General features: G+C 30.3%; 1 protein-coding gene across 1 annotated transcript; it reads left to right on the top strand.

The window, feature by feature from the left end:
• Positions 1–3,780: 3,780 nt before the first annotated feature.
• LOC126884040 (uncharacterized) lies at positions 3,781–12,371 on the top strand. Its single transcript, XM_050649828.1, has 5 exons — positions 3,781–4,409; positions 7,432–7,533; positions 7,594–7,692; positions 7,793–10,988; positions 11,419–12,371. The coding sequence occupies exons 1-5, from the start codon at positions 4,162–4,164 to the stop codon at positions 12,268–12,270; spliced, it is 4,497 nt and encodes a 1,498-aa protein (XP_050505785.1). The 5' UTR covers positions 3,781–4,161; the 3' UTR covers positions 12,271–12,371.
• The last annotated feature ends 1,647 nt before the right edge of the window (positions 12,372–14,018 follow it).

The raw sequence follows: 14,018 nt of genomic DNA, 5'->3' as shown, positions 1-14,018 counted from the left end.
ATCTAAATTCCTTACCAAAAATTATGCATTGCCCAGAGGGGCGCCACATATGCCTTTCAGCACTCATTTATTACGTTCAATTTTTTTTATCCCTCACTCTGTATAATTTTGACATTAAAATTTTTATTTTCCTATTAGTTTTACTTAAAAAAGGTATACTTCTTTCATCTTCCTAAACTCAACCGTTTTCGAGATAAACGCATTTTAAATATGCGATACACCATCATTTTTAGCATAATATCATTAAAGTTACACCCGAAAAATAACTTAAAATTTATGAAAATAATAAATTTATTACCACATGGATAATTTTAACGGTATCTATCATAAAACCTTTTTACAATAATGTGGTAACCTTGTCGGACAATTTTCACGGGGCATATGCGCAGTCGGACGCGCCGAAGATGTCAATTTCCTGAAAATTTTTTATTTATTACCACAGATGTCATTTTTATTTTGTACTGTTCTTTTACATGTGTAATGCATATTGGATCACTTGTCGGACAAAAATAATGGGGCGTTTTGGTACAATTAAAAGAAAAAGTAATTTTTATGCATACAGGGTGTTTGGTAAAGAATGGGCCATAGCTTAACCTCAGGTTCCTGAGGTTAAAATAGGCCGATTTAAGCTAACTTACCTTAGTACAAAGTTTATAATAGCCGAGATACAGGGTGTCAAAGTTAAACTTTTTTTTATTTATTATTTAATATTTCCTGATAGGTATGAGATAACAACATGTAATTTTTACATTTGGGGGTTTCTTGGGTCGAGAAATCTAAATTCCTTACCAAAAATTATGCATTGCCCAGAGGGCGCCACATATGCCTTTCAGCACTCATTTATTACGTTCAATTTTTTTTATCCCTCACTCTGTATAATTTTGACATTAAAATTTTTATTTTCCTATTAGTTTTACTTAAAAAAGGTATACTTCTTTCATCTTCCTAAACTCAACCGTTTTCGAGATAAACGCATTTTAAATATGCGATACACCATCATTTTTAGCATAATATCATTAAAGTTACACCCGAAAAATAACTTAAAATTTATGAAAATAATAAATTTATTACCACATGGATAATTTTAACGGTATCTATCATAAAACCTTTTTACAATAATGTGGTAACCTTGTCGGACAATTTTCACGGGGCATATGCGCAGTCGGACGCGCCGAAGATGTCAATTTCCTGAAAATTTTTTATTTATTACCACAGATGTCATTTTTATTTTGTACTGTTCTTTTACATGTGTAATGCATATTGGATCACTTGTCGGACAAAAATAATGGGGCGTTTTGGTACAATTAAAAGAAAAAGTAATTTTTATGCATACAGGGTGTTTGGTAAAGAATGGGCCATAGCTTAACCTCAGGTTCCTGAGGTTAAAATAGGCCGATTTAAGCTAACTTACCTTAGTACAAAGTTTATAATAGCCGAGATACAGGGTGTCAAAGTTAAACTTTTTTTTTATTTATTATTTAATATTTCCTGATAGGTATGAGATAACAACATGTAATTTTACATTTGGGGGTTTCTTGGGTCGAGAAATCTAAATTCCTTACCAAAAATTATGCATTGCCCAGAGGGCGCCACATATGCCTTTCAGCACTCATTTATTACGTTCAATTTTTTTTATCCCTCACTCTGTATAATTTTGACATTAAAATTTTTATTTTCCTATTAGTTTTACTTAAAAAAGGTATACTTCTTTCATCTTCCTAAACTCAACCGTTTTCGAGATAAACGCATTTTAAATATGCGATACACCATCATTTTTAGCATAATATCATTAAAGTTACACCCGAAAAATAACTTAAAATTTATGAAAATAATAAATTTATTACCACATGGATAATTTTAACGGTATCTACCATAAAACCTTTTTACAATAATGTGGTAACCCTGTCGGACAATTTTCACGGGGCATATGCGCAGTCGGACGCGCCGAAAATGTCAATCTCCTGAAATTTTTTTATTTATTACCACAGATGTTATTTTTATTTTGTACTGTTTTTTTACATGTGTAATGCATATTGGATCACTTGTAGGACAAAAATAATGGGGCGTTTTGGTACAATTTAAAAAAAATTAAATTTTATACATTTTTGACTTCATATTAAATTACGTATTCTTCGGCTCATATTACCCGTATGCGCGCCAATGGTGAATATTAAATTCTTAACTGTAGTTAAAAAATGTGCAATAACTACCTCTTAAAACCCACCAAATTTCATTTGCATATCTCAACTGGTTTTAAAGCAATAAATAAATCGTCAGTTTGTCAGAAAAACTTCAACACCCCCTATCTCGGAAACGATGCATTTGTGGACATACGTTTTTCTCGTAAAGCAAACTGACTTTATTTTGTCATGCACAATTACTCCTTAAAGTTTGCCATTTAAAAACACACTTTGTCTATGAAAAACATGGCTAGTTTTTAAAGTCCTTAACTTTTTTATTATCCAACATAAACGAATTAATGAAAAAAACTGAATGTTGAGAAGGAATGAGGCTATGAGCTATGTTGAGATGCTAGAATATTCCACGGGGTGATGCGAACTTTGAGAAAAAACACAGTTTGATTCATACACTAGGTTTGCAATAAAAATTATGTGTGTACCGACAATATTACTACAGGGATATTGCTAAAGAATAAGGCGCTAATGTTACGAAAAAATCACTTAAATCGGACAAGAGGTTTATAAAATACAAACCATCAAAAATAACCCATTTTTAAGGTGGTTGATTAATTTTGGTCCAGAGTGTACATATACAGGGTGTTTGGTAAAGAATGGGCCATAGCTTAACCTTAGATTCCTGAGGTTAAAATAGGTCGATATAAGCTAACTTACCTTAGTACATAAGTTGATAATAATCTACATACAAGGTGATAAAGTTAAACTTTTATTTTATTTATTCTTGAATATTTCCTAACAGGCATGGGATAATAACACGAAATTCGGTAAGCAGGGGTTTTTTCGGGACAATAAATCTAAATTTGCCACCAAAAATGATATATTATCCAGAGGGCGCCACATACGCCTTTCAGCGCTCATTTAATAGATTCAATTGTTTTATTTCTCACTCTACATACCTTTTGAATCAACACTTTTATTCTCTTAACATTTATACTTAAAAAAGGTTACTATATTCATCTCGTTAAACTCAACCGTTTTCGAGATAAACATTTTCGATAAGCATTTTAAGTCTGCGAGGCAATATAATTTTTTGCATAATATTGTAGTTAAAGACGAAAAATAACTTAAAACCATAAAATTTTTTTAAAAACGTATTGCAATTTCTTCAAATGGAATTTGCGATGCACTGACATAAAAATGAAAACTGGCACAATTATTATGGTTTCAAGTTGGTTTTTCGGGTGTAACTACAACGATATTATGGAAAAAATTATGTTGTATCGCAGAGTTCAAATGCGTCTATCTCAAAAACAGTTGAGTTTAGCGAGATGAATGTAGTATACCTTTTTTAAGCAAAAATATTCAGAAAATAAAAGTTTTGATTCAAAAAGTATGTACAGTTGGGGAAAAAAAAATTGAACGTATTAAATTGGCGCTGAAAGACGTACGTAGCGCCCTCTGGGTAATACATCATTTTTGGTAGCAAATTTAGTTTTCTCATCCGAAAAAACTCCCGCTTGCCAAATTTTGTGTCATTATCCTATGCCTGTCAGGAAATATTCAACAATAAATATAATAAAAGATTAAATTTGACACCCTGTATTTCGGTTGTTATTATCAACTTTCGTACTAAGGTAAGTTAGCTTAAATCGACCTATTTTAAGCTCAGAAATCTAAGTTTAAGCTATGACCCAATCTTTACCAAACACCCTGTATTCAAATTTATTAATTTTGTAAAGCAAACAAATTAAGTACCTAGTTTGTCAGTTTGTTTACATATAGAGAACTGTCAAAGCGTATGCATTTGACTCGACATTGGTCACTGCGAGTGTGCCACCTTTATCGCGAATGCCATATCGCGATTCTATTGGTTAAAAATCTGTATCGTAATGAAAATCTGTATCATAATGAAGTTCATTATGATCCAGGTAGTGAAATCATAATTGACATAATATATTGTATGACAATAGAAAAAGTAGTTGTATAGTATAGTGGCTTTAATATATTTTTTAAATAAATAAAAATGCAGTGTTTTTTGTGTAAACATTTAAGTGCCCAAACAAAAGATTTTAAAGGTATCCAGGATAAAGTAAAAGAATTCTCTAATAAAACGTGGTTGTCATGTACTACATCTTTGAAAGCCCGTCAACAACATCAGCATCAATGGAATGATGTTGAATTGCCAGAAAATTGGGATAATAATGAAATAGGATATCATTCACAATGTTATAAAAAATTTATTGTTAAAAAACAATTTCTTCTTCCTGAAAGGTAAGAATTTTTATCATATTTTCTTTAAATTGTTAATTGCAATATTATTTTGTAATTAAATTTTTTTCTATTTTTCTTTTTCACATTTCGTGTATACCTAAATGCTTATTCTGGTATAATTTATTTTATATTAAGGTATAACTTTATAGAATGTTAATATACATGTGTGTTCAATCAGAGATGTGTACCTCTGGTTCAACTATGAAAGTATATTAATTTATAAAATTTGTTAAAAAATATAGCAAATTTGTATGTTTATTAAATAATATTTTAAATGTTTTAAAGAAAATTCAAGAACGCGTATTTGTTTAGATGGGGTTTATGCAAAATATTCAAAGTGATTAATTTTGTTTGGGATTTATATAAAATATTAAAAGTGATAATAATAAGCAAATGATATTAATTTTGAAGACACGCTTGGTTGGGGCGGCACGGACTGAACGTAGAAAACGTCTGACGAAAAAGTATTACACAGTGAGGACGTTTGAGTTGGAATAAATTCATTTTCTCGAGAACTGGAGACTGGAGAAAAATCCTGAAATAGGTCGATTTTTATTTGTAAATTATAATTTTTTGGCATATATCTCATATTAGTGACGTCATCTATCTGGGCGTGATGACGTAATCGATGATTTTTTTAATGAGAATAGGGGTGGTGTGATAGCTCATTCGAAAGGTTATTCATTGCTCTATTCACTAAGATAAACATTAACATAATTATTTATACAGAGTGCACAATGTTTTTTTAATTAAATTAAATCACACAATAAAAATAATAATATGTAATTTATTTCATTCAAAATACATTTTACTATTGTTAGAAAAAACGCAAAAACATTTATATCACAAAAAAACATTGTTTCTCGCTTAAACTAGATGTTCAAACTCCCAAGTGGCAGGTGGGTGGTAGCTTTAACATTGACTATAAGAGAAAATCAATGTTTTTTTTCAAATTAACATTTTTTTCGGTTTTGTGACAGCAGTAAAACGTATTTTGCATTAAATAAATTACGTACATTCTTCTTTTTGTCTCAATTAATTTAATTCACAACATTTTTTGGGCATCCTGTATAAATAAGTTTATATTAGTGAATAGAGAATTGAAAAACCTTTCGACTGAGCTATCACACAACCCCTATGCGTATAATGTATTATATAATTTACAGTGTGGCGACGTGGAAACTACACATGGACTTTTTATTATAGATAGAATATAATGAGGAATCCTATGTCTAGTTTGAACAAAAAAAATACACTCGCTTCTTGTCTTCTATAAAATCCTGAAGACACCATCTGTGACCTTTCGTCAGATAAAATAAAGGTTCAGCACGTGTAGCACGAATCAAGCGGAAGTAAAGGTATTGTTTTTAAAACAATGTTTGAATTAATGTCACTTTATAATAAACAATTATAATTCGGATTTATTGGAAATTGCAATTTTTTGTTTAAATATTCTTCTTCTGCTGTTAAAAACAAATCTAACTAATTTTGAATTTCGAAATTCCGATAATATTTGATTATTTCAAATGAATTAATTAATTTTTTTTTCAGTTCATTTTATTTGTTAAAATTAAATAACCAATTAAATGCTACACGTTTTGTGTTATAATTTAGTTGTTTATTGCTATGATTCAAAAAACCCTGGATAATTTTCAGCAATTTTTCTTTTCTCTTATCTTTGTTTTTTGATTATACATAAAATTTTCAATTAACAGTTTAATAAAGTTCAAATGTTAACCATAAATACCTATCGGTCATTAATCGGTTAATTTGTTGCTAAAATCTGATAATTTATTTATTCCAAGACGAAAAATAATGTAAAGGGCCATAACTTTTTGAAAAAAATCGCAGTACTTAATTTAAGTTGAATTCTCTTTTTGAATACCTATATTTTCATATAAAATTAAAAACAATCTAAAAAAATTTTTATAACCCTTTTTTATTGCTTTAAAAATGTTGTTAAATTTTCTTTATAAATAGGGGCTGAGATAGCCATTTTTTTTAAATCGCTGCCACTTTGTTCAACAATTAAAAAATGAAACTGGCGGCATTCAAAAAAAACAAGCTATTTTTTATCAAGAAATAAATATAGTATACGTTTTTTCGAGCAACGGCATGCCGAGATATTGGCATGGTGGTGGGGAAATTCTCCCTCCGGCTGATGTGACTCACAAAAAATTGAAGGCTATTTTTGCAATAACAATTCAACGAAATTAAACTTATAAACGCTCAAATTAAAGGTTAATCGATGTAGATTCTCGTGATATGCGGCTTTAATCAAAAACGTGCATTTTGGACCCTGTTAGAAAAAAGTGTTATAAAAATATAAAAACCAAAAATTTGGGCGTTGCATTTTATGCAGGGTATCTTCTGACATCGCCCTTTATAACCCAGCATAGGTTTCATAAATTCCCGAATTAAAGCATAAAATGACCTCTGATATTCCCCATACATAAAATGTATTAAGTAACTTTTCACAGTATACATGGTGCATATTTGCATATACATTAGGGTGGTCGTTATTTCCCAAATTTAAACGTTTCCTTTTCCTAAGCCTTACATCGATAGCTTACCCCCCAAAAATAAGATTTCAGCTGTTTTCTCCGAATGAACCGATTTTAATAAATCTTATAATGTTATATTTTGTTTACTTATATGTCTTGTTTCATAAAATACTATAAATTGACCAAAAAAGCCGTAGGTATACAAAGTATTGAAGAAAAAAAATTAAAAAGTACGCCACTTTTATTTTTTCTCATACATTTTTTATGTTCATTAAGGTATCAGAAAAAAGGAAAAATCTTTAATTCAATGTAATATTTCATATTGTTAGTTTAAATTCATATTGTTCTTATTTCCAAAAAAAAAATAAAATAAAAGTCAAGTATTTTGAAGTACTATTAAGATCACATTTTTAATTAAACAAAAAGAAACATAAGTTTCAAAACATTAGATACTTCAATATTATTTGGTTTTTTAAGTTTGTTTTAATTAACATGTTTACATGATACTTTTTTTTAAGTGAGACTCCCTCAACATCAGTGGGTGCAACAATTTCGTCTGTTGATGAAGCAGATAACTTGAAAACAAATTCTTCAAATTTATCCACTTCATGGTTGGTTTGGTATGTTTTTTATTTATATACATATTTATATAAATGTTACGTAATAAAATTATATTGCAGTGAAGCAGCAGTGTCATATTTATCGACTGAAGATTATTCGACTAACTCGTCTTTTTCATCGGCAGCAATTAATTTGGAACCAGTTAATGTTTCTGTTAAGTGAGTATTTTTTAATTATTAAATCTTATTTTTTAACAATTTTTTGTACATTAAATTTTTATGTAATAATATTTTGTTTTAATTACAATTGTAATTTTAGATGTACAAGACAACAATTATCGAGAGATGCAGATGACATTGAAAATGCAGATGAAATGGAGGTGGATAATGACATTGTTGATGATAGTATCGTTGAAAATGAACAAAAATGTCAAGAAAAATGTTTTTTTTGTGGAAACATAAGTATTAAATGGAAAGGACGCAAATTATATTGTAGCCAAACAAAACATAAAATCAGATTTTTTGATAGAATTCGAAGCTACGCAACTGAAATGAATGATGTAGAAATGCTAATGTCAATTCACGAAGAAGTAAATAATGAAAATATTATGTTATTCTATCATCAAAGATGCAGTTTAAAATATTTTTCAAATTTTAAAGCTTATACAAACAAACCACCTACAACTATTTGGACAGATACACGTGGTTACAACGAGATTGCTCGTAAACAGTTGATTCAGTATATTGAAAAGGAAGTTGTAAGCGAATCAAAAATTTTCTCTGTCACTTATTTGCAAGATATATACATTTTATTTTTGCAAGAAGTCTATGAGTCTGAAGGAAAAGACTTCCCTGAAAACCTGATAACGACTAATACTCTAAGACAATATATGGAAATACATCTGAAAAAAAAAATTAAGTTTGAATATTTTTCAAAGAAATGGTTTGTTATGTCAGTGAATACGGATTTAGAAAATATCAATGATGATGAAATCCTTGACATAATTTTTGAGCAAGAATGTCGTGAATTTGCAATTAAATATAGAAAAAAAATCTTGCAAATTAAAAAAAAGCCTTTACCAGATTTTCTTGACGCTGAAGCTCTAAATAAGGGTGAATGCGACATTCCAAATTGGCTGAATGTGTTCTGGAAAACGGCATTGAGTGGAACTAAAGTAGAGACCGAAAGAATCGAAAGATTAACCGCGTGCTTGGCATCCGATTCGATTTATTCCATTACCAAAGGTAATATAAAGCCTCGTAAACAAATTATTTTTGGTATGTCAATGAAAAGTCTTACTGGCAATGTAAAGGTAATGGAAATATTAAATAGGTGCGGTTATTCAATCAGCTATTCAGGTTTAGCGGAATTAGAATCTTCTGCAGCTTACTCGTGCATTGCGAATGGACAAACGTGTCCTTCGGGCATAATTCCGACTTCTTCCTTAGCATGTGGAGTCGCTTGGGATAATTATGATAGATTCGTTGAAACACAATCAGGCAAAAATACACTTCATGATACAGTTGGAATCGCTTATCAGGATATTCCTGCAGCTAACCATTTGATTGCTCAGGAATCCCATAACAGCTCAAACGTTCAGGAACAAAATTTAGCACTGAATCTTCGAAATAAAAGTAATCGAAGAAAAAGATCTTTTGAGTCGTTTGAAACTGAAAATTTACCACCAACGAAACAAAAACGTCCTGAATTTATCTCAAATAATAAAGAATCTGCGAGCACTAATCCAACTACTACTGTAAGTTTAGAATCTACGAACACTGATCCACCTACTAGTAACGAAGAATTATTTATAAATGAAGATAATACCCAAGGCGTAGAAACATCTTCAACTTCAGATAACGAAAAGTGCGTTTTACTTTTCAAACAAATAAACTTTTGTTGGATTTTTTCCCACAAACTTCATCTACAGAATGTACCTATGTGGGTAGGATACAATGCAAAGATTTCTAACGATAATTCAACTATTCAAAAAATAGATTATTTGACCCAAATCAATGATTCTCCTACAGATCCACGAGTCATAAAAGAAACAATGCGTCTTAGCTTAAAAATTGCTTCTGAGTGTGGAAAAAAATACTTCAATGTTACTTATGATTTGGCCATTGCTAAAATAGCTTTAAAAATTCAATCAGCTGAAGAAGAATTCAAAAATCTATTTATTCATTTAGGATCATTTCACATTATGCTATCGTTTTTTAAAGCTGTAGGCAAATTCATTAATGGATGTGGTTTAACAAACATGCTTGTTGATGCCGAAGTTTTAGCGAATGGATCTATAAATACATTTCTTACTGGTAAACATTTTAATCGCTGCTGTAAAATTCATCCAATAATTTCACTTGCACTTCAACTATTGCACGTAGAATTTTTTTTAGAAAATAAACAGTATGATTTAGAAACAATTAAAACCTACTTAAAACATTACTCAGAAAATGAAAATGAAAATCCAGTGATAAATAATGAATTATGTCACAAAATTTTTGAAGATTATGCACAATTTAAGAAAGATACTTTACAAGGGAACCATGGAAAGACACCTCAAATTTTTATGATGTACATACAATTGATAGATTATTACCTAATGCTTGAATTTAGTATCCGAACTGCTAATTTTGACATTTACAAATATGTCTTGGAAAAAATGACAAACATTTTTTTCGCTTTCAATCATCAAAATTATGCCAGATACTTAACCATATATTTAAACAAATTAGAAAAGATTGAAGAAACTCATCCTGGTTTGATACAAGAGTACGGAGATTGCTTCTTTGGCATAAGAAGGACCACAAAGCCATTTTCAAGAAACCCCATCGACATAACACTAGAACAGACTATAAATGCACATGCTGCTTCTAGATCATCAGGCATTATAAATATGACAAATTCTGTGGGTGCTCGGCAAAAATGGGCTATTACCCATTCACTGCGTACTAACATGATTTCGAAATTAATGGATTTCTGCAATTTGTATTCAAAGGATGATATAACCAAAGATTTAAGGAAATCTTCTATCTGTCACAGCAATAAAAATGTTGAAAATTTGTTAACTATAATACAGCAATGTACGAATCCTTTTTCAAGCAATTTATCTCAAGAGAATTTGTACAATATATCTTCAGGGCAATCAGTATCTGAAGATATTTACACATTCTTATCTAATATTGAAACTACAGGAGAGCTGCAACGAATTAAATTTATTACTGAATCTCAAATAGACCCAGAAAGGTTTGACAAGGCTATTTTAAAAAACACTGTTGTTAATTTTGCTTCAAAATGTGTCAAAAAAGTAAAAATTAATGGAAAAGTCAAAGAAGTTACCATTCAAAGAGACATTTTTGGAAGATTATTGTATGCGTCGCTGCAAAGCCATATAGATCTAAAAGAAGCGTTGAAATATCCGCTGACGCCTATTCCATTTTCTTTATGCCACTCTGACGGATCTATTTGTAAAACCCAAAAATCAGTGATTTTCGAGGAGTTGAAGTCATATCAGGTAAACCTTTTTAAGAAATAAGTATAGTAAAATCTGCCATATCCGGATCAATGTGGCGACAGACCGATCCGGATATGAAAAAATCCGGATATCAAAACCACTTCTTTTATAGTCTCTGAAACGTTTTCTCCTTCATATATTTCAGTAATCAGCGCTGTCAATAACGTTCGTCGATGGACACGTTTTATAGATTCTACAATACATTATTTCGCCATATTTTAGTTCTTTTGGGTCGGTTGCATTGTCCAACAGCAGGACTGCCTTTCTCCGGGGATTTTGGTAGATACGGACGGCAGAACCACCTGGATATGGGGAGGTCCGGATATGAGCGGGTACGGATGTGGCAGGTTGTACTGTATTTAAAAAAATTAAAATTAATATAAATGTTTAATAAAATCAATTATTAACAATAAACTTTTTAATTTACCAGGAAGAGAATGGCAATCCTCCGAAAGCCGATATCCATATCTACGATGGCTTCTATTTGCTCCACACATTGAAAAATGTACCTAATACATACGGGAAAATTTCAATGTATATTTTTAAGCTGTTGGTATCAGATAAAAAAGAAGTCCACATTATATTTGACAAATTCAACGATCCAAGTATAAAAGATTATGAACACCGCCAAAGAGGAGAGGATGATACCGTTCATAGCGTGCATAAAAACAATAAGCGACCCTCTGATTTTGGGAAACTGTTAAGAAGTAAAAATTTCAAAGAAAGTTTCGTTGAATTTTTAATCGATGATTGGACTGATGATTGTTTTGTTATTTTATGCCAAGATAAAATAGTCAAGTTAAGTTATGGAACTTCCTGTTACTCTTACCAAGTACATGAAAATCATATTAAAAAAACTACAGATTACAACTTATGTTGCTTTCACGAAGAAGCAGATACCAAGATTATGTACCACATATGCCAACTGCCTAATAATTACAACGTTGAAGTCCATTGCACTGACTCGGATATACCAGTAATTATTCTTGCAAATATGAAATATTTAAAAGCAGATATTCAAATTACGGTAAATATGTGTTCGAACAAAAAAAGAGAGTATTTGAATATGAATAAAATTTACCAAGGATTAGGTGACAAATTAGCAAGAGCCCTAACCGTTTGTCACATATTTACGGGTAATGATTTTAATCCAGCTTTTTACAGAAAAGGGAAAAAAAGACCATTTGCCATACTAAAAAAAAAAACAATCGTATCAAGATGCTTTTATGCAGCTACTAGAAACGGTGCCGAAATATTTGGATACAGAACACGAAGTATTTAAATCTATTGAAGAGTATGTATGCCAAATATATAGTTTAAATACAAAAAATGATATCGATAAAGGCAGATTCGAAGTATTTGAAAGAAAATATAAAAATAAAAATGAAAATAACAAAATTTGGAGAAAAAACCTAAAAGGGTTCGACGCATCAAATCTTCCACCAACCAAAAAAGAGTTATTGCAACATATAAAACGAACCATTTATATCAGTAACGTGTGGTGCAATGCTCACCTGAGGCGACCTACAGACCTTGATATTCAAGAGTGCGGGTGGTTAAATATCGATGGCAGCTTTGAGTTTTTTTGGTTCGATGGCGAGCAGTGTCCCACATTCCGAGAGATAGCTGCTCATTCAGGTAATATATTTATAATTACATTAAAAATTTAATCTATTACGCTGATATTAAGGTTTTTCTCTGTATGTCTGCTTTTCTGCTTTTTTATATTTTAAAATTTGATATTTTAAAGAATTTTAAAATTAAACCATTTTTATTTAAAAAATCGAAACAATTACTTGCATTAAGTCCATTTTACTTAACTTTTAACTACACGCGGTGGCGTATTTTGAACGCCAGATATAAGAATTCTACTGAAAATATATTTAAAAAATTAATTTTTGACCTAGTTTATCTATCTAACCTATCACTGGAATGTGCTTTACAATTGGTTTTAGTTTCGTTGGAATCGGCGTTCTGAGAAAGCCGTAATTACCAGTTTATTATTTGTTGTTTATGGTGGTGTACAAAATACGCCATGATTGCAGTAATGTACGTAATTCTTTCAATAATTGTTTTTTAGTCATTATGGCACAAAATATATTTTTCTTTATAAACAAAACTTTTTCTCATGTAAAAAAATCATGTTTCAAAAAATTTTATATTAATAATTTTATTTTTGATTAGGTTCCAGCTTGAAATCCCAATTGACTTACTGAGAAGGAACTCAAAGCATTCGCTAATGCCGATTAAGGTTAATAACAAACAACTAAGTGTATTTAAAAAAAAATAAACAAAACCGTTGTTTTTAAGTGGTGCCAAGCCAAAAAGTACGCCACGCGTGTACTTATGTTATGACATGATGCGCGAGTAGTTAAAGGGAAAAATGCTTTAGTTTAATAAGTCTAACAGTTTTCATTACTTTTTTTTTTAATAAAATGTTTCATTTATTAGTTTCCACTTCTGATGATCAGGATGAGGGGGAGCCGTCTTCCGATGAGAGTGAAGATGAACAAAATTTGTACCTATCTGAAGATTCAGAATTTGAAGATAACGATAATTAATCAACAATTTATGTATTTTTAAGAATTATTTGTTACATAATATTTGATGTTTATTTCATTGTATATGTATACAAGAATAAAAAAACTGCTAAACGCCGTAAAAATGAGTGGCGCATACAATATTCCAGCTACAAATGAACTGATATAAATATTACGTGGCGCAAGAATGTATTTTCATTTTGATCGAAAATAAAATTCTAGTTTTATTTTAAAAGATGTTTCCATAATCATGCTCATTTGTAGCTGGAATATTGTATGCGCCACTTATTTTTACAGCGTTTAGCAATTTTTTTATTCTTGTATCAGGAGTTTTTCAAAGTTATTTATAAATTAAATGTATGAATTTAAATGTATTGTTTCTCGATTCCACGTTTAGTCAAGGGCGGATCTGTTTTGAGATAGACGTTGAGAGGTAACTCAAATTTTTTTGCAGAAATTGCTTGAAAATAAATCAAATAATATTATTTGA

This window comes from Diabrotica virgifera, chromosome 4, assembly GCF_917563875.1.
Source record: "Diabrotica virgifera virgifera chromosome 4, PGI_DIABVI_V3a".
In the NCBI taxonomy this organism is placed as follows: Eukaryota; Metazoa; Arthropoda; class Insecta; order Coleoptera; family Chrysomelidae; genus Diabrotica; species Diabrotica virgifera.
The sequence above is the reverse complement of the archived record's forward strand: the minus strand, read 5'-3'. Positions and strand labels throughout refer to the sequence as shown.